The 21327-nt window shown below is 41.9% G+C and overlaps 1 protein-coding gene across 4 annotated transcripts in view; it reads right to left on the bottom strand.

The window, feature by feature from the left end:
- Window positions 1-1334: 1334 nt before the first annotated feature.
- METAP2 (methionyl aminopeptidase 2) overlaps window positions 1335-21327 on the bottom strand; it is a 30542-nt gene continuing 10549 nt past the window's right edge. For all 4 annotated transcript variants that reach the window (XM_004583112.3, XM_036492457.2, XM_058673676.1 and 1 more), the window contains exons 4-11: window positions 19518-19620; window positions 17050-17211; window positions 14922-15103; window positions 13419-13513; window positions 9122-9218; window positions 4381-4484; window positions 3869-3984; window positions 1335-3272 (exon numbers count right to left, since the gene is read on the bottom strand). In XM_004583112.3, the coding sequence (XP_004583169.2) occupies window positions 3020-3272; window positions 3869-3984; window positions 4381-4484; window positions 9122-9218; window positions 13419-13513; window positions 14922-15103; window positions 17050-17211; window positions 19518-19620 (1112 nt within the window). In that variant the 3' untranslated portion in view covers window positions 1335-3019. The remainder of the gene's footprint in view (window positions 3273-3868; window positions 3985-4380; window positions 4485-9121; window positions 9219-13418; window positions 13514-14921; window positions 15104-17049; window positions 17212-19517; window positions 19621-21327) is intronic.

Here is a 21327-nt window from a genome sequence, read left to right as displayed (position 1 = left end):
CATTTTATACCTGCAGTAACATTAGCTCCTCTAGCTTGTATAGCTGGAAAGTTTTACTTCAATGGAATAGGTCTTGACAAAATTACATTTGGGGGTAAGTGTTCGAAACTGCTACCCAGGCTGTTTGTCTAGCATCTCATTTCTTAAATAAGAGCTATATTTCTTTACTGTTGCTAGGATTATGTGATTGGAGCCTCTTAAATGAACACTGGGCTCAGGAATTTGAAACCACCAAAAATTATCTAAATTTGGTTATCAGAAATGTACTGAGATTTTTTTGCTTACTAGATCTGTTTGAAGTCCTACTGTTGCTAACTTAATCAGAAAGGGGGGAGAGCCTTCTAACCTCCAGAGTGACAATATACCTTGGGCTAGGTGTCACTAGCTCATTTATCCTTGTGCTTAGCTTATTAAAGATTATAGCCTATACAATGCTGTTCCTTAGTCATGATCTGTAAGGATAAACTTGAGAGGGACATCTATTAGCTATTTTTTCTTTAATTTCAGGAAACGGGTCATACAGGGCAGATGATAATGAAATGCAATGAGGATTTATCATTGAATAGACTATTTGTGCCAAAAAATAACATAAATGGCTAGGGTTTAGGACTGTTCACTCCATAAACCCCTATGTAAGCTGTTTACCTCATCTATTATATGCATATACCTCATTAAAAATTTATGTGGTCAAGATACCTTGAGTCCAGCTTTTTTTTAAATTGCATTGGCTACCTTTAAAATGCTATACATTATAGAAATTTTACTCATTTATTCAAAAGGTACAGGAAAATCTCCTATCCACAATAGGCTAGGTCTGGGCCACAGCCCCAACTTACACTGGACCTCCTAAATGAGCAAATAGGGACAAAAGTATTTGAACCATCAACTGCCTACCAGGAAACTAGAATTAGAAGCAGCAATGGGAATAAACCCAGACCCTCTGAGATAGGATGTAGGCATCCCAGACTAAACTACTTCACCATAAGCCTACCCCTGAAATGTAATACATTTGACAACTAATTTTAATGGGATTAAAAATTTTTAAAGCTACTACCACCTGCAGTGGTATTAACTTTAATCTAAAAATATATGGCAAAGTGACCTAGTGCTTTACTTTTTAATCTCTTAAAAATGACACCTGTTATGAGGGAATGTTTGGGAGAGTTGGAGGTATATGGAAAATCTGTAGAAATTACCACTAAAATTGTAATGAAAAAGTGTTAAGCACCTAAAACCTGAACAGTAAACAAACTTTAAGAGCTCTCTTAAACTATAATATGGACTTTTACATTCTGCTAATTTGAGCTAAGAAGAAACAACGGGGGCAGAGGGGGTTTGGTTGCAAAATAATTTACTAAAGGCACTATTGTTAAACATCGTAAACAAAGTCATTTCAAGAGATACAAGGCTAATAGGCAAACAGTACAATTGTTTTCTTATGTGACAGCTTTCCTATTTACAGGATCATACTCCTCCCAGCCATTTCAGGGACAGTGATGCCTCTGCTCCCAACAGGAAGGGAGCCCCACTGCTGGCAGAATTACATTTGAGACTACTACTGCAGAGGAGCTGTTAGAAAGCTCCAAATTACTCATTCATAAGGGTTAGTGTGTAAATTTTTGGGCTGAGAAATCAAGTTGCTTCAGTTTATGCCTCCCCACAATGCATATAAAAAAAAACAGAAATTCTGACTACAACCCCACAGAGCTAGCAGGAAGGCTCAAGCACTATATATCTGTGTGTGTGTCAGCGAACTCTGCCACCAGAATCAATCACAAAAAGAAATTTTTCAAAGGTAGCTATTGAAGAGTAGCACCATAATAAACAGCCCATATAGCTAAAAACTAGATTGTTTTCCCGAAAAGGTTAACACTGACTTACGGCTCTAATGCAAGAAGAGCAGCTGTACATCGTAACAAATGAGCTCGGTACACAAGTCATGGGTTTCTCAAGAGAACACTAAACAAAAGACAAACCATACAGCATCCAAACGGCAATCAAATCTCAATGCTAAGTATACACAAATTAAGGCTTTACCTTGGTACATAACAATTTAAAACATTAGGGAAGGTAGCTGTAACCTCACTTCCACTTGGAAAAAACCTTATTTCTTCCAACAAAGCTTACTCCAAACGTCATGAAATTATTTCAACATAACGTTTCTAACTAGAACAAGATCTAAACACAGAAATCCCATTTTTCTTAAGCTGCTATGGCTAAAATGCCATTTTGGATTTTTTTAAGTGCATGTATACCTGATAGGAGCTACCACTGGATGAAGGATCTAAAAGCTAAGATATTTACTGAAACAGTTTCTGGTTGATAACAAGTTCTTAATGCTTCCATCAGTACATCTTTCCAACAGGGAGAAAAGGAATAGACAAGGATTAATGTTCTATAAAGAAACACAATATTAAACCTGTTTATTCACTTATCAAGATTGTCCCACTTGATGCATGTGTAGATCTTGTTTTAGCTATTATGTTTGAAGAAAATATCACAGGTCTACAGTCCAGATAAAAGCCTCTGTATTTCACTTGTTTTGTTTAGCTATTTCCTGTTCAGAAGTATAATCACAAACATTCAAATGTAGCTTTCAGATCTGAAAATGTCTTTATTTTTTAGAAAATGGATTCCAGGAAGGTTAAAAAGCAATACCAGAGGGCAGAGGTGCAAACTTGGATGTAGTCATTCAAAGCATTCAAGTAAGAATATGGCAATATAAATATCCAAAAAGCATCTCTTAGCTGTTCAAAACAAAACTGGATTAAGTCATTCCTAACTAATTTGAGCTTTATAGCATTTCCTAGACAGGGAAAGGCAGTTAACATTTCAAAGTCCTGAATGCTTTTTCCTTGGTTAATTACATCAGATGTTTTGCCTTTGATCGATTTTCTTTAAACATGGATAAAAGTACTACACAGGTCCACTGTTAAAATAGATATTGCAAATTAATTCTGGTACAATGTATTCCAACAAAACTCAAAAAGCAAGATGTTGAGGTGGCTTTGGGCTAAATTTAATAGTCATCTCCTCTGCTGACCACTTCTTTACATGTTGGACGCAGCAGTATGGTATGTTCAAACTGCGCTGTATATGATCCTTTAATGTCACACAATGGTGGATATGGGTCGACAATACCCAAGTCACACAGATTCTTCAGAGCCATCAGATATTTACTTTCTCCCAAGCGATCCAGCCATCTGCGGCAGAAGGCCAGGGTGCCAAAGTTTTCATTGATGACATTTAACAAGTGTTTTGCTCTTGGAAGCCTGAGAGAAGAAAAATCCAAAATAAATAAATAGTGGGCAAAAGAGTTACCAACTCCTGTGGCCTACATGAAAAATCCAGACCTCATCCGTCTCTTCACTTAGTAACGAATGTTCAAAAACTTCTGTTGCCACTCTGAACAATCAAAAGCAAGAATGTAGAACAGCCCATATACTTAATTCCAGATGGCATCTGACTAGGAAAGGAGCTCAGAGGCCTCTCATGTCTGTGTGCCTATGCCCGAGTATAAAGTTCCCAGTATGATTCATCTACAGTGAACTGTGTGGGCTCAAAACCCACACACAAAAGGAGGCATAAATCCAGCCTCCAATCATCTCCAGAAGGCAAAGGAAACAATGAAAATTCAAAGAGAAAGGTTACCAATGGGAAAATATTAGCAGCAAAATCTAGGAGTCTAAGGAAATAATCTGCTATGATCATCAGAAACAAAATTCAAATAATCATTTTTTTACCTGTTAAAATTTGTAACAATATTTCTATTGTACTACTCAAACTCACACTTAGATTTACCTCCTTGTATATTTTTAAATGCTGTTAAATGGGAAGAGATACCCTTCAGTAAAAAGTGATCTCTCACCTTATTGGCACATGTCCGACATCAAAATTTTTCATGTAATGTGAGCATTCCATATCATCATGAACAACACCTTTTCCGGTACTACCGAAGGTTTCAATGGCATATACTTCTCCTTCCTTAAAAAATGCAAAGAGTTAGAGGCAGGAAGAAATATTGTGGCAATCACAATTACCATCTTGACTTTCCAACTGATAGTAGCAGTAACATGAAACTTCCCCGTGCAGTCCCCATTCAACTCCTTCCTGCTTTATGTCCTTAAAACTTTAGGTCAGGCATGCCTATTAGAACGATGACTTTATGTAAACAGGTTATTTTGTTCTGCATATTCCTGGTGTCAGCCAAACAAAACTGGCACCTAGGATATGCTCAATAAATATCCATTCAATTGGATAAACAATGTTTTCCACAGCTGATAAAACCCTGATCTGACCAACACATGTGCGGTAGCTTTAATTTGGCTGGGTTGCTGGTGAGGGACAAAACTGCTTGTCACAGCAGGGCTAAGGACTCACCTCCATTCTTGTAGCTTCCCCTCCTTTTACAATGGGCACTGTTTTCCCAGCATGTATTCTATATGGCCCAATTGAATGTCCATTTAGATTACGGATTGGTTTCACTGTCGTAACAAATAAACATCATTAGGTTCACCATGAACATAAACAGACCTGTTCAACTTCTAAAAGATACGGCTCTACTAAATTGGCTCACATTATACTACTCAAAAACAGGAATTTAATTGAATATGAAAAGTAGTTTGCTACAGCGTTATTGATTAGAAGAAAGACTGGCAGTTCTCTAAGTAGTTACTGTAAATTAGTTAGAAAAAAATGTCGGGCCTGGCGGCATGGCCTAGCAACTAAAGTCCTCGCCTTGAACGCGCCCCAGGATCCCATATGGGCTCCGGTTCTAATCCCGGCAGCTCCACTTCCCATCCAGCTCCCTGCTTGTGGCCTGGGAAAGCAGTCGAGGACGGCCCAAAGCTTTGGGACCCTGCACCCGCATGGGAGACCCAAAAGAGGTTCCTGGTTCCTGGCTTCGGATCAGCGCAGCACCGGCCGTTGCGGCTCACTTGGGGAGTGAATCATCGGACGGAAGATCTTCCTCTCTGTCTCTCCTCCTCTGTATATCTGACTTTGTAATAAAAAATAGATAAATCTTAAAAAAAAAAAATGCCACACGTCCAGATTAAAACTGTACAGATAAAAGGTAATAGTCAGGATCCTGTGTCAAAATAGCATTATTATGAAACTTTTATTAATCAACACTTCAAATATTAAAAAAGTTAAACAATGCTAATGTTCTGATAAATTAGTAATATGCAACAAAAATTATAGCATTTCCACAATGACATTCACACAATGAAAACATCATTTAACAATCAAGAAACACAACCATCAACTGTATTAAAATTTAAAGGAAGCAGTCATATACAAAGTATGAAAAATGCAATTTATACATACATTATATAATTCAAAATGTTCATGGAAAAGAGCATGGACTTTATCTTGCACAAACATTAGAATCTTTAAAAGTTTTCTGAACCAAAATTAATTTTCAATATACATATATTTTTTAAAAATCTGTTTTCATTGGAAAGGCATTTACAGTGAGAAGTAGAGACAGAAAAAAGGATCTTCCACCCACTGGTAGACTCCCCAAACAACCACCACAGCCAGAAGTGATCCTATGTGAAGCCAGGAGCTTCTTCCTGGTCTCTCACATGACTGCAAGCCTTTGGGGCCGTGCTCTACTGCTTTCCCAATCCACAAGCAGGGAACTGGATGGGAACGGGGGCAGCAAGGACACACACTGGCGCCCACATGGGATGCCTGTGCTTGGAGGTTTAGTCAACTGAACCAATGTGGCAGCCCCAATTTTTAAAATATTTATATATATATATCTGAAAGACAGACAAGGAGACATAGATCTCCCATTCTCTGGTTCACTCCCCAAATGCCTACAACAGCTCAGGATGCTCCAGAAACAGGCAAGGAGCCTAGGACTCCACCCAGGTCTCCCATATACCTTGCGTGGCTTCCTCCATAGCATGGAGCTAGACTGGAAGCAGAGCAGCTGGGACTCGATCAGCACTCCATAGGGGCTTAGTGGAGGCTTGGGTTAACCCACTAACACACAATGCCTGCACTCTCCTAAAATGTTTTTCATTTATTCATTTAGGTGCTATTTAAGGATGCATAATTAGTAAACACAAATGCAAATACTGTAGTCCTCAATTCTGTGGATCACTAGAAGGCTGCTGAGCTTGGAAACAAATAAACCAGTGTTACAATTTCTGTGTGTCCCAATGCGGCAGGAACTGTGTCATGGAGCATCACCTTCCTGAAGGGAGTGGGTTACTTACAAAAGGAGTCTGGAACCATCATGCCTGTGACCCTTCCCACTATGGCACTGTGCAGGAGGGATGCCCTTGCACATGCCGTGCCCTCAGTCTGGGACTTGCCAGCCTCCAGAACTGAGAACTACATCTCTATTCCTAACAAATTATGCACCTCACACACTGTCTGTTATAGCAACACAAAACAAAGACCCTGAGATCAAGGAACTTCTGGAACACTGGGCTGATTCTTCTAAAAAGGCCAAGCTACACAGATTTTGCAATTGAGATGCTGAGTTTTTGTATTAACGAATTCTCAATATTTCAGTTTTAAAAAGTTTTTTTTAAGATTTATTTATTTTTATTGTAAAGTCAGATATACAGAGAGAAGGAGAGACAGAGAGATCTTCTGTCCGCTGATTCACTCCCCAAGTGACCACAACTGTTGGAGTTGAACCGACCCAAAGCCAGGAACCAGGAGCATCTTCTGGGTCTCTCATGTGGGTGTAGGGTTCCAAGGCTTTGGGCCTTCCTCAACTGCTTTCCCAGGCCACAAGCAGGGAGCTGGATGGGAAGCAGGGCTGCCAGGATTAGAACCGGCATCCATATGATATTCCAAGCATGTACAAGACGAGGACTTTAGCCACTAGGCTACTGTCTCGGGCCCTCAAGTTTTTTTAAATCTAGCTCTATAGTTTTAGAATCTTCAATGTAAATATTTTCTAGATAAATGAGCTAATTTTTATAAAATGCAGTTGGAAAATAGCACTACAGAGCTCTTTTCATAGACTAGAAGTTAGCAAGTTAAAAAAAATTTCCTAATAATGATAGGCTACCATGTGGCACACTGAGTTAACTGGCAGTAACACAAGAATCCATACTGGAGCACAGGTTGAGTCCCACATGCTTGGCTTCTGACCCAGTACTCTGCTAAAGTGCCTAGAAAACAGCAGAAATGGCCCGTATGCAAGGGCCCCTGCTACCCACATAGAGCTTCTGGCTTTGGCCTGACCTATTCCTTGCCATTGCAGCGATTTGGGGAGTGAACAAGCAGATGGAAGACATCTTTTGTCTCCCTTTTTTTTCTGCCTTACAAATAAACAAATAAAACTTTTTTAAAGAGCTGTAGATTGGTCACTGTTACAACCTGTAAAAATGGGGCCCTGCACAGAGTGGCTAAAGTCCTCGCCTTGCAAGTGTGGGGATCCCAGATGGGCACCAGTGTATGTCCCAGCTGCTCCACTTCCCATCTAGCTCCCTGCTTGTGGCCTATGAAAGCAGTGGAGTGTAGCCCAAAGCCTTGGAACCCTGTACCTGCATGGGATACTGGGAAGAAGCTCCTGGCTTTGGATCAGCTCAGCTCCAGTCACTGCAGCTACTTGGGGCAGCGAACCAGATGATGGAAGATCTTTCTCTGTCTCTCTTTTCTGTAAATCAAATCGTAAAAAAAAAAAAACAAAAAATAAAACAAAAAAAAACCTTGTATAGATGTCAGCAAATTCTCATCAAAGAAAACTCAGTCGAGATGTAGTCACTCTCAGTGGCTTTCATGCTAATTAGTAAATTTGGAAAGAACCAAATAGACACTTCATTTCCCAAAATAACTGGGCATTTATTCATTTGAAAGGCAGAGAGAGCTTAAATCTGCTGGTTCATTCCCCAGATGCCCCAACATTCAGGACTGCACAAAGCCATGAGCCTGAACTTCAACCAATTCTCCGACACAAACCCTAGTTTCTGAGCCATTACCTGCTACCTCAAGAGGAACAGGAAGCTGGATCTGTAATGCAGCTGCAAGCTGTTCAGGCAACCAGTGATGTCCAGTTATTCCTTGGACTGCCTATCTGAAATACTGAAGCCATCCAGATGTCAAAGTTAAGGAGGAGAATGGATGGCAGAAAGGAGGACAGGAACAGTCAAGTCTCAAAGGAAGAACCATCTTTGCTCTTGACAGAATTATGATGGTCTGTAATTGGCAACAGTAATCAATGCTGAATGATATGAATTTACTGTGTGGCAAGTGAAGCAAGCTCCACTGAAAGGACACAGAATTTGGCTAAAGGAAATGTAGCAGCTCTTCAGTTAATATGACAGTTATTATGACAGGGTTATGAAGTGATGAATATATATGGTAGAAAGAAATTTGTACTGACAGAAACGAAGGTAGAGAACTGGACTGATACACACGTTCATTAAAAGCACACAATTCTGGGACTCTATCCCTGAGGCAGTGTCTAGGAAAGACAGGAGGCAAAAGAACCATGTGGCTGAGGGTTCCACAGGCAGGGAGAGTGTATTCTAGAATGTCTGCATCTCAGAGTGCTTCAGTTCAGCTGCCAGCTCTGATCCCCACTCAGTTTCCTACGAACATATACCCTGGCTCGAGTAGTTTTGAATGGGTCCCTGCCACACAGATCTGTGGCAAACAGATAGTTCCTAGCTGCATCTTTGGTCTGGCCTAATTCCATTTGCAGGCATTCCAGGAGTAAACTAGTGAATAAAAGCCCTGTCTGGCTTGCAAATAAATAAAAAATTAGTCCAAAAATTTAAAAAAAGGAAAAAGATTTGAAGGAAGGTACAAGGAGCTGACCTCTACATTCTAAACATGAGAAAGAAAAAACAACAAACAAAAACAACTAGAGAATCACCCATGGAGAGGACTTCTGGCTTCTCCAAGCCTCAGTCCAACTCACGCCAAGCAGCCCAGGGTGACCTCACACGGCTCTCTCCCCAGCTCTGAGAAGCCGAGGCTAGCCCCGGGCAGTGACCACAGTATTCTACCTCATGTGAAGAGCTCATTCACTTCCTGTTCTCCTTCACTTTAAGATAAAAAGATGAGGCAAATGGTCTAAAGAAAGCAATCACCAGCTTTTTTATAAAATTAACTGCAAAGTAACACACACTTTATAAAAACACACCTTGATATGTCTTCCCATCTATTTCAACTTCGTAGGATTCCATAACTTCTTGGATGGCCTCACCAACATCACACAGACGAACATCAATTCCAGCACACTAAAACACAGAATGCGTATCTTTTTTAAGTACAAAATTTCACAGTAACTTTATTTATCTTAATTTATTATCTTAATATTTTAAAATAAAGGACATTCAGAAAAGCTGTACATTGTAACTTCCGGTATAAAGATGTGAAGAGGATTCTGGGAAGACAATAAAGTAGGAAGCATCAACCCAGCACCGCAGTAGACAACAAATGCACTGGCTGCACCTGTCTCATGCACATGACTCGGACCTGTGGAGTTTACAGGTGCATACACCTCAGGAGAAGCAAGACACAGCAAAGTGCAGTAGCATGAGACGGACAGCAGGCATCTGTTCTTGCAGTCTCTTGCACAAAGAGAGAAGGAGCCAGTGTGGCTGTGAAAGGCACTTGTCCTAAGTATCAGAGATTGGCACTGTGACCCTTCATTGCTGTTCTGGTCATACAGGGAGAAAGAAGTGGGTAACTGCTGGTGAGGTTCCCCTCACTGTGACCCTGTACCCTCAACCCCAGCTACATTTCCTTTTTTCTTTTTGAAGAGTTAGACGTAAAAATAGGAACATACAAATTATAACTGCACAAAAGGGAAAATTTTTTTTAAGATTTATTTTATTTTCATTGCAAACTCAGACATACAAAGAGGAGGAGAGACAAAGAGGAAGTTCTTCCATCCAATGATTGGTCTTGCGTGTGCAGGGTCCCAAGGCTTTGGGCCGGCCTCAACTGCTTTCCCAGGGAACAAGCAGGGAGCTGAATGGGAAGTGGGGATCAGAACCAGCGCCCTTATGGGATCCTGGCACATTCCAGGTGAGGACTTTAGGTGCTAGGCCAACGCGCCGAACCCAATAGGAAAATTTGGTAAAGTGAGCATGCATACCAAGAGAAACCCAAGAAAACCTTAGGTTATACCTCAGGATGATTCCCGGCACACAGACAATATACAAGAATCAATTTTGGGAGGTTATGTTGTGGCAGAGCAAGTTAAGCTGCTGCCTGTAATGCAGGCATACCATCTGATAACAGTTCAAGTCTCAGCTGCTGTACTTCTGATCCAGTTCCCTGTAATGTGCACAGGAAAACAGCAGAAGACAGCCCAAGATGTGGGAGACCCAGATGGAGTCCTTTATATAAACACAAATAAATTCATTTAGAGAGAGACAAGGAGAAGAGAAGGGAAAGAAGGGGGAGGGGGAGAGGGAGGGAGGAAGGGGGGGGGGGAGAGAGAGAGAGAGAGAGAGAGAGAGAGAGAGAGAGAGAGAGAGAGAGAGAGAGAAAGTGGCAAGGGCAGAGAAAGATCTACCCACTGGTTCATTCCCCAAACGGACACAATGCCTAGGACCACTCCAGGCTGAAGTCAGGAGACAAAAACCAGCTGCTTTATCTGGGTCTCCCAGTTGGGGGTACTGTGGTCGTCTCTTGCTGCTCACCCAGGTGTATCAGCAGGCAGCTGGGTCAAACTGGAGCAGCTGGACAAGAACTGATGCCCCTATGTGATGTTACTGTTAGAGGCAGCATCTTAAGCCACAATGCAGGCCCCCAGTATATAAGAAACTTTTTTTTTTCACATTTATTTTTATTGGAAGGGCAGATATACAGAGAGAAAGACAAATGGAAAAAAAGCTTCCATCCTCTGGTCTCAAATGACTACAACGGCTGAGATGGAGCTAATCTGAAGCCAGGAGCCAAAAACTTTTTTTCAGGTCCAAAAGCTTTGGACCATCCTCCACTGATTTCCCAGGCCACAGGCAGGAAGAGGGATGGGAAGTGGAACAGCTGGAACATGATCTGGCACCCACATGTGATCTTGGCACTTGGAGGCAGACGATGAGCCTCAATAAGTAACTCTTTAAAAAACGAAAGATACCCGTATCCCAATAGGTACTTAGGAGTGCCTTATCTGAGTTCAGCTACTCCACATTTCCAATCCAGAGGCCTGAGGAGGTGTCAGATGATGGCACAAGTACCTGAGTTCTTAGCACTTGCTTCTGCCCTGGCCTAGCCCAGCTGGCTGTTGTATTTGGGAACTCAATCAGCAGATGGAAAATATTCACCATCTCTAATCATCACACCGTCACCCTTTCAAATTTTCAGTAGGATTAATAGGAGAAAATCGTAAAGCAATTATACAGTAACAAATGGATAACTTAGAAGAAATTGACAAACTCCCAAAAGCTTATCAAGATTAAAGTTCGAATACATTTGTAACTAGTAACAACACTGAGTAATCAAAAATGTCTCACAAAGAAAAATCCTGAAACTGATGGAATCTTCTGCTTTCCCCAAGGTATGAACAGGGAGCTGGATTAGCAGTGGAAAAAGACAAACTAGCCCCCACTCAGGTTGGCAAAGTCACAGGTAGTGGTTTGAAAAGCTATGACCACAGCAAAACACCTCTATCAAATATTTTTAAGAAACAATGTCAATTCTTCCCACATGTTCGCAAAAAGGACAATTTCCTAATAAATCCCCCACCAGAGCATGGGCAAACCTGATTCAACAGCTTATCGAGATGATAATGCAGGGGTCGGCACAGTGACACAGAAAGCTAATCTTCCGCCTGTGGCATCAGCATCCCCTACGAGTGCCGATTTGTGTCTCCGCTGCTCCACTTCCCATCCAGCTCCCTGCTTATGGCTGAGAAAAGCAATGGAGGATGGCTCAAGTACTCAGGTCCCCCGGCACCCACAGGAGAGATTCAGATGAAGCTCCTGGCTCTGGGCTGCAGATCAGCTAAACTACAGCTGTTGTGGTCATTTGAGGAGTGAACCAGCAGAATGAAGATTTATCTGCCCTTCCTTCTCCTTGTAAATATGTCTTTCAAGTAAAAACAAAAAAAGATAAAACAAACGCAGGGGCCAGTGTGATGGTGCAATGGGTTAAGCCATGATTTGCAGCACTGGGAGTCCATATGGTGCCAGTTTGGGTCCCAACTGCTCCATTTCAATCCAGGTCCCTGCTAATACAGCAGGAAAGCAGTGGAGGATGATTCAAGTGATTAGGCCCATACCAAACGCGTCAGAGACCCAGAAGAAGCTCCAGGGGCCTATTTCAGGCCTACCTCAACCTCAGACATGGAAACATTTGGGGACTGAATCAACAAATGGAAGATGTCTGTCTCTCCCAAACCTTGCCTTTCAAGTAAACAAATCTTTTATAAACATACTTTAAAAGGGATCAGCATGTTGGCACATCAGACTAATCCTCCACCCAGTGACGTTGACATGCAATATGTGTGCTGGTTCATGTCCTGGTTGCTCCACTTCTGACCAACCAAGCTCCTTGCTGGGAAAGCAGTGAAAGATGACTCCAGGTCCTTGGGACCCTGCACCTAAGTGGGAGACACAGAAGAAACCCCAAGGTCCTAGCTTCAGATCACATTAGATCTGACTGTTGTGGAAATTTGAGGAGCGAACCAGCAGATGGAAGAAAGACTTTCTCTGTGTCTCCCTTTCTCATTAAATCTGCCTTTCAAGTAAGACTCAAGGAAGGAGCACCCTGCTTGTGGCCCGGGAAAGCAGTCAAGGATGGTCCGAGGCCTCAGGACCCTGAAACCAGGTGGGAGACTTGGAGGAAGTTTCATGGCTCCTGGCTGCGAATTGGTGAACTCCAGCCGTTGTGGTCACTTGGGGAGTGAATCACAGGACGGAAGATCTTCCCTTCTTTCTATTTTTTTAAAAAGATTTATTTATTTTTATTGCAAAATCAGATGTATACAGAGAGGAGGAGGAAAGACAGAGAGGAAGATCCTCCGTCTGATGATTCACTCCCCAAGTGACCGCAATGACTGGAGCTGCACCCATCTGAAGCCAGGAGCTCCTCTGGGTCTCCCACATGGGTGCAGGGTCCCAAAGCTTTAGGCCGTCCTCAACTGCTTTCCCAGGCCACAGAGAGCTGGATGGGAAGCTGAGCTGCCGGGATTAGAACCGGCGCCCATAAGGGATCCTGGCGCGTTCAAGGCGAGGACTTTGAGCCGCTATGCCATAGTGCTGCCCTCCACCCCCCATGAAATCTTACTTTCCAATAAAAAATAATACTTCTTAAAAAAGAAAGTCGGTAAAACTGGGCAGGGAGGAACCCCTGGGACACTTTATAGCAATTATTTACGTAAGACTCTAAAGGTAGTGAATTATATATTATTCACCTTAATTGCCCACAGACCTAAAATAGGCCTTAAGCGCTTTAAATACAGAGTGAATTGGTAAGAGTTCACATACCTTTATTCCGGTATTAGTAGCATCTTTCACTGCTTTTAATAATTGGTCATATTTAGGATTAAAAGTGACAGTAAAAGCACAGTCAATAATTCTTCCTGAAAAAGAAAATTCATTTTTAAAGCTTATTAGCTGCCAATGTATTTGCTTTATATTTACTCTAGCATTTTAATTAACAGGAAAATAGAATGTTGGGCTCAAAGACAGAATTCTAAGTATACTGAAGGACCATTCATAATCAAAAAGACAAAAAGATACAAAATGTACTTCTATTTTCTAAGGTTTCCATAAAGAATAATTGCAGGGCTCAATGTTACTCCAAACCAGAATCAATTCAGCACCCACTCAATTATGTGAAACAGAAACAAAAGTAGTAAAGAGTGGAAAACTAAGGAACAGTAATGCAAAGACAAGGGGCCTGATTTTTTTAAAGATTTATTTATTTTTATTAGAATATCAGATCTAGAGAGGAGAGACAAGCAGATCCTCCATCCTCTGATTTACTCCACAAGTGCCACAACGACCGGAGCTGATCCAAAGGCAGGAGCTAGGAGCTTCTTCCAGGTCTCCCATACAGGTGCAGGGTCACAAGGCTTTGGGCCATCCTCTGTCCCGCTTTCCCAGGCCACAAGAACAGAGGTGGATGGGAAGTGGGGCAGCCGGGAAATGAACCAGTGCCCATATGAGATCCCAGCACATGCAAGGCAAGGACTTTAGCCACTAGGCTACTGCACCAGGCCTCGGGCCCTGAATTTAACTTAGGAAAATCTCAGCTAATACTTACTCTAAGCTTGCTTTCTCTCCAGTTACGAGAGGTAGTAACAAGATACTTACCTGCCAACCTGGGTTTTAAGGAGAAGTGTAGAAATGCAAACACTTGGATACAAAGGGTGATAAAGGTTCTGAAGACATGTTTGTTGTCAAGATTCACATAAATGGCACTTAAATGAACAATGAAAATATATTTTTCATGCGTTGGATACCAAGGATTAAACCTCAACCAACAGTTTTCCAATTCATTCAGTATATTACAGAGATTTACCTCAAAATCTGCCTCAACACAGTTCTACAAAAAAGTGAGGAGGTAGGGGCCAGGCACAGTGACCTAGCACCTAAAGTCCTCGCCTTGAACGCACCAGGATCCCATATGGGTGCTGGTTCTAATCCTGGCAGCCCTGTGGCGTGGGAAAGCAGTTGAGGACGGCCCAAAGCCTTGGGACCCTGCACCCAAGTGGAGACCCAGTAGAAGCTCCTGGTTCCTGGCTTTGGGTCGGCTCAACTCCGGCCATTGGGGTCGCTTGGGGAGTGAATCATCAGACAGAAGATCTTCCTCTCTGTCTCTCCTCCTCTCTGTATATCTGACTTTACAATAGTAATAAATAAATCTTTAAAAAAAATTGAGACGGTAAAAAATTTTCAGTATTTGTAACTCTATTCCACAGAGAAACAAACTGTGGTCGGCTGGGGGTGAAGGGATGGGTAGAGGAATAATTTCCAAGAACTCACCACTTATGTGTGTTCCAAAGTCTATCTTGCAGATGTCATCATACTGTAATACTGTTGTGTCTCCAGCATTGGGAGTATAATGGGCGGCACAATTGTTGAGAGAACAACCAGTAGGAAATGCCAGACCCGCACTCAATCCATTTTCTTTGATTAGCTTGCGTGAGCAGTCTTCCAACTTTTCACTACAACAAATAAAGGAACTTACTCTTGTTTTCCTATATCTGATAGCTCATCAAGATCAGAAAGTTTACATAAAACCCGTAAAATTACTTTTAGGGAGTGAGGGAAGCATAGTCTGGAAGTAAATAAGTGAACAGTTGAACAGTTCTCTGATGCTGTAAGAACAGCTCACCCTTACAGGACAAGAAGACTAATTCTACTAGAAATCTAGAGTAACACACTCCATTTTTGTTTATGAGCAAGAGTCTTGACTAAGACCAAGATAAACACTTATTTTACTTGCCTGTCTCACATTTTTAAAACTGAACTTACAGAAAGCAGACTCGAATCTGCATTAGACATTAACAAAAACTCAACATTAAACATTAGCAAAAACATACAGTGGGACTCAGGAGCTATCCTGACAGCCTCTTAACAAGAGCAGGGAGGGACCCCAGAGTGGAGCAGGACAGAAGGAGGATGGTATTCCAACCCTGGAGACTCCAAGATCCTCACCAAGGACCATCAGTACAGGCACCAAGGACTATATCCCAACTGCCAAGGAGACTACGGGGAATTGGAGTGCCCTCGTCGGCCAAGAACTCTGAGGTCATCCACTCCCTTTCGGATCTCCCACAAGGGATGGAAGAAGCCCAGATCCTTCCTCACAGTATCTAAAGTCATCAGAATTAACAGCTGGGAGCCCTGAGTGGTCCTCAGAAACAGAAGAACAGTAAACTTCCTTTGGACTCAGGAGAGGAGCTTTCTCTGGTCATTACTTAGTTCCAACTTTGGATCCTCACCCTCTCTTGCAATGACTGCTGGAGTTGCTCCGGAGCCTACCCCTCCCTCAAAAAAATTAGATTAGATAGACAGAGACCAATAAGGAAAGCTTAGAACAGACAAAAATTGGTCAGCCTGGACTCACATATACCTAACTAGGTAGGACACAAAGTTAATTACTCCTCACCAAGATATTGAAGATTTCTCTGCACACCCCTCCTAAAACTGTTCTGCGCTTTATACTAATCATTTCTCAAAGGAGGAAAACTGCTAATATATGCTTTGTTAGAGTTATAAGCCTGTCTGGACTATCCTAAAATTCACGAAGTTCAGTTAAAATCATGCTTCAATACTATAAGCTACTAAATATAAAAATGAAAATAGACACGAGACAGCTGAGTAGCATCCTATAACCATTTTAAGGTGTATAGCAGCTGGTTATGTGTAAACTAAAATTGAAATGTCAATGAAGTAGTCACAGGATGTGGTTAAGAACTCCCATTTTCTAACATATTGGTCATTCAATACCATGTCAATTAACTCCATAATGTTGTAAATTGTTGTTAATGTTGTGTTGTGGCTTTTCATGGAGGGGATGATATTCTGCCAGCTCTACTTTCAGACCAGGGATGGTCTCCCAAGGAAACTGTTGAAACTTTCTGGACAATAAGAGGCTGGACTCTGCATGGTACATGCTAGCAATGAAGGAATCATGACTGGATATGAACTCTAATACTGCAACAAGGTGGAGGAATCCAACATGGGGGGACGGCATGGGGAGGTGCTGGGGGAATCCCAGAACCTATGAAACTGTCATAAAACGAAATTTAAAAAAAAAACTGAATCAGAAATTTAAGTTGTTCTTTATACTAGTCATTTCTCAAAGGAGGGAAATTAGAAACACTTTTGTTGGTTTCTTCACTGTATTAGTCCAAGAATTTTTCTAATATGAATTGTTAAACAGCAAACTAACAAATGTGCAGTTGGAAAAGAACGCAGTGCATGGCAGGCTAAGTAGGACAGTGTTGCTCTTAGGATTTCCTCATTACAGAGACACTTGGAAGATATTTCTGGAACTTTTACTTCAAGACTCACGGGCAAGATGTTAATAAAAAATTAAATACTACAAATAGGGAGATAGTACTACAATTTCAAATCATGTTCTTACAAAAATTTATTCCTTTACCAGATCTCTATCATTGTCATTCCCGGCTTGATCCAACTCATGACATATTTTCTAACTTGTCGATGTGCTTCTGCAGCTTCCCGAAAATCATTCCAAATTTCTTCACTAGCTTGATCTAAAGCTTTCTTTTCTTCACTTGTAGTTCTCCAAGCAGCTGTTCGCCTAGGCACAGGACAACAGTCGTCATTTAAAAACCAGCAGATAAAGTAAAAAAGCTGCAGATAAAAACACACTGAGTAATCTAAGTCATCTTAGATAAAAAGTTATACTACATACTCAATCATGTCAACACCATTTCAAAATGCAGAAAATCACACAATTGTAATCAACCCAGCTAAACCCTTCTATAACCCTCTTAAGAGAAAAATTCTCAAACAAGATTTCATCCACACACAGCTGAGTGAACATCTTGCCAGAACAAGATGCCAAGCAGAGCTCCCCATCCAGCTCTCTGTTTGTGGCCTGGGAAAACAGCAGAGGATGGCCCAAAGCCTTGGGACCCTGCACCCGCGTGGGAGACCTGGAGGAAGCTCTTGCCTCCTGGCTTCAGATCGGCTTGCCTACGGCTGTGACTTCTTGCGGAGTGAACCAGTAGACAGAAGATTTTTCTGTCTCTGCTCTGTGTAAATCTTTCTCATAAAAATAAATAAATCTCTAAAAATTAATACATAACTATTTTATTCAGTGTTACTAATCTCACTCCTCCTAAAAAACAATTTCATAATAAAATAACCAGCAAAGGAAACACACACACACACCTCTTACTTGCCTGCCTGCCTACCTATCTACCCAGAGGGGTTTATTATAGAAAGCGTATAGTTGACAAAGCACAGAACAGAATGATCATTTACTTGCCCCAATGTATGATACTAGTTAGTAAGTGTTAGAAATGGGATCCAGTCTACAGCCATACACCACCCTGAACACAACCGATCTTGTCTCTGAAGCTCACATGGTCAGGTCCAGTCACTACTTGGATGGGAGAAATGGGATTCAAATGCAGACAGACTAGTTCCCAATTCACCTGGGGCTCTGTGGACCAGCCGAAACAAACCTTACAGAAGTAAGTAAGTAAATAGGGCCTGGCGGCGTGGCCTAGCGGCTAAAGTCCTCGCCTTGAAAGCCCCGGGATCCCATATGGGCGCCGGTTCTAATCCCGGCAGCTCCACTTCCCATCCAGCTCCCTGCTTGTGGCCTGGGAAAGCAGGTGAGGACGGCCCAATGCTTTGGGACCCTGCACCCATGTGGGAGACCCAGAAGAGGTTCCTGGTTCCTGGCTTCGGATCAGCGCGCACTGGCCCGTTGCGGCTCACTTGGGGAGTGAACCATCGGATGGAAGATCTTCCTCTCTGTCTCTCCTCCTCTCTGTATATCTGACTTTGTAATAAATAAATAAATCTTTAAAAAAAAAAAAGAAGTACATCTTTTCCAAAATCTATTGGAAGCCACTACCCCGTATGTTAGTGCCTAAGTTAGTCTCTACCCTTGCCTAGCTTCCTGTTCATTTCCATCCTGGGAGGCAGCAGGAGAAGATACAAGAAAACGGGCCCCTGCCACTCCTATGGCAGACCTAAACTTTGTCCCCAGCTCAGTCTGGCACATCACTGGCTACTACAGGCATTTGCAGAGTGAAAACAGCAACAGGACACCTCTTGCAATATCTCATCTGCTCTTTCAAGTGAATACAATGAACAACAACCAAAACAATTATTTTTATGAAAACTGACTACAATGAAGTCTCAAAAAAGGCAAGTCACTGGTCCCAGCACTGCAGCACGGTGGGTTAGGCTGCCACTTGAGATGCCAACTTCTTACATGGGCACTGGTTCTAGTCCCAGTTGCTACACTTCTGATCCAGATCCTGACTAATGTGGCCTGGGAGTGCTTGGGCACCAGCACTTATGTGGGAGATAGAGACAAAGTTCCATATTTCTGGTCTTGTGGAGTGAACCAGCAAATAGTACATATTTTTTCTCTCTCCAACTGCCTTTCAAATAAATAAATCTTAAAAGAGAAATAGAAAAGCAGCAAGTAATCCAAAAAATACTTCTTCACACTGAATTTCACAGAATTGTAAATGATTTCGGGGGGGGGGGGGATGTAATAATGGCGGCATTAACTCTTTGGCCATTCAATTCTTTCCTCTAGTCAGAGAAACCCAGAAAGAAGTCACATATATAATGTGCTAGGAATACAGTTTGCAACTGATGAAAGAGTGGATTTCCATGCAAATCCATGTTCCAAGTAATAAGAAGCAAAAAACTTCTATGAACAAAGATTTTTACTTTTTTTTTTTTTGCAATGCCCATGGTAACACATTTCAAATTCATTAACCCACTACTGGATCCAATCATTTTGATTCAGGTTTCTGCTATAACTTCTTTCCAATAAATTCACAAGCTTTTATTAAAGTAGTAAAGCAAAGTTGCAACTGTTAAGCCCAAGTGTTACTTAGTTCCCGTCCTTACCCATCTTGTGTAGGGGGGTATTCGCACTCCTGTCCTTTGGGATAGACACCATTTGGATACTGTTCACATACTGGAATTGAGGGAGGGTCTGTTTGAACTTTTGCTGTGGGATATAAACAGAGTCACATACTGGAATTGAGGGAGGGTCTGTTTGAACTTTTGCTGTGGGATATAAACAGAGCATTAACTTCTACAATCAAAAATAAAATTAAGCTGCTATCAGTTTCCCTAGTTGCTAATAGTTGTTCCATGTCCTCATTTTTTTTTAAAGATACAGTTATTTTTATTGCAAAGTCAGATAAATATAGAGAAGAGAGGAAGATCTTCCATCTGCTGATTAACTCCCCAAGTGGCCGCAACGGCCTTAGCTAAGTCAATCCAAAGCCAGGAGCCACACCGGTGCAGGGTCCCAAGGCTTTGGGCCATCCCCTGCTGCTTTCCCAGGCCACAAGCAGGGAGCTGGAAGGGAAGCAGGACCACCAGGATTAGAACTGGCACCCATATGGGATCCCAGTGCATTGAAGGCGAGGACTCGAGTTGCTAGGCCAATGCGCTGGGCCCAATGTCCTCATTCTTTAAGGAACCTTCTCATTATCCCCTTCCAGTTAAAAGCAAAATACACATCACAATATTCACAACTTCTTCTCTAATTTATTGCTGTTTGGAAAAACAAGTCTTAACTCCTTAGGATTCCAATGGCATTCAAACACCATGCCCTGGCAGAAATGCTTGTCTTCTTTCATTACTCTGGAGATAAAATGACACTGAGATTGGATACTATAAAACAATTAAAAAAAATAAAGTAGTCCTACTGAAATGTCTATTGTGCATTAATAAAATAAGGAAACCATTATTTCAAGGGTGTAACAGTAAGAGTCAGGAGTATCCATAATTTATGCTCAATGTCTTCAGGGAGTCATGTGTAGTGATTTAAAATTTCATTTACAGGGGGCCTAGTGTGGTGGCCTAGTGGCTCAAAGTACTTGCACTGAACGTGCTGGGCACCAGTTGTAGTCCCAGCACGGCGGCCCAGCTTCCCATCCAGCTCTCTGATTGTGGCCTGGGAAAGCAGTCGAGGACGGCCCAAGGCCTTGGGACCCTACATCCACATGGGAAACCAGGAGGCGGCTCCGGGCTCCTGGCTTGTGTCGGCTCAGCTCCGGCCACTGTGGTCACTTAGGAGTGAATCATCGGACAGAAGATCTTCCTCTCTGTCTCTCCTCCTCTCTGTATATCTAATTTTGCAATAAAAATAAATAAATCTTTTTTAAAAATTTAACTCACAGCAAAACAAACTGGTATTTTAACTTCATTTATTACAAACTTTTGGAAGTACCTTCATATTCAGTTTGTATGAAGGTGCGCTTTTAGCAACAAATACTGAATCAAACAACTATTGCATGAGAACTAGTTTACACCAATATCACTTTTAAGGTATGTATCTACAGTATTTACTACTTACTGAATTAAAGTAGTTTCCTCTTAACTGGCAATATATTTTGGATTTGTTTTAAATTTCAACACCTATTTTGGTCTGTTCAGCAAAAGTGAAAAATTAAGCTGGCCTGGTGCAGTAGTCCAGCGGCTAACAACCTGGCCTTGCACATGCCGGGATCCCAGATGGGCCCCGCTTCTCATCCAGCTCCCTGCTTGTGGTCTGGGAGAACAGTCGACGATGGCCCAAAGCTCCTGGCTCCTGGCTTCAGATCGGCTCAGCTCCAACCATTGTGGCCACTTAGAGAGTGCATCAGCAGACAGAAGATCTTTCTGCCTCTCCTTCTCTTGGTGGCGGTTCCTCATCCCTGGGTGC

The sequence above is a fragment of the Ochotona princeps genome, chromosome 15, assembly GCF_030435755.1.
Source record: "Ochotona princeps isolate mOchPri1 chromosome 15, mOchPri1.hap1, whole genome shotgun sequence".
In the NCBI taxonomy this organism is placed as follows: domain Eukaryota; kingdom Metazoa; phylum Chordata; class Mammalia; order Lagomorpha; family Ochotonidae; genus Ochotona; species Ochotona princeps.
This window is presented reverse-complemented; position numbering and strand designations above follow the sequence as displayed.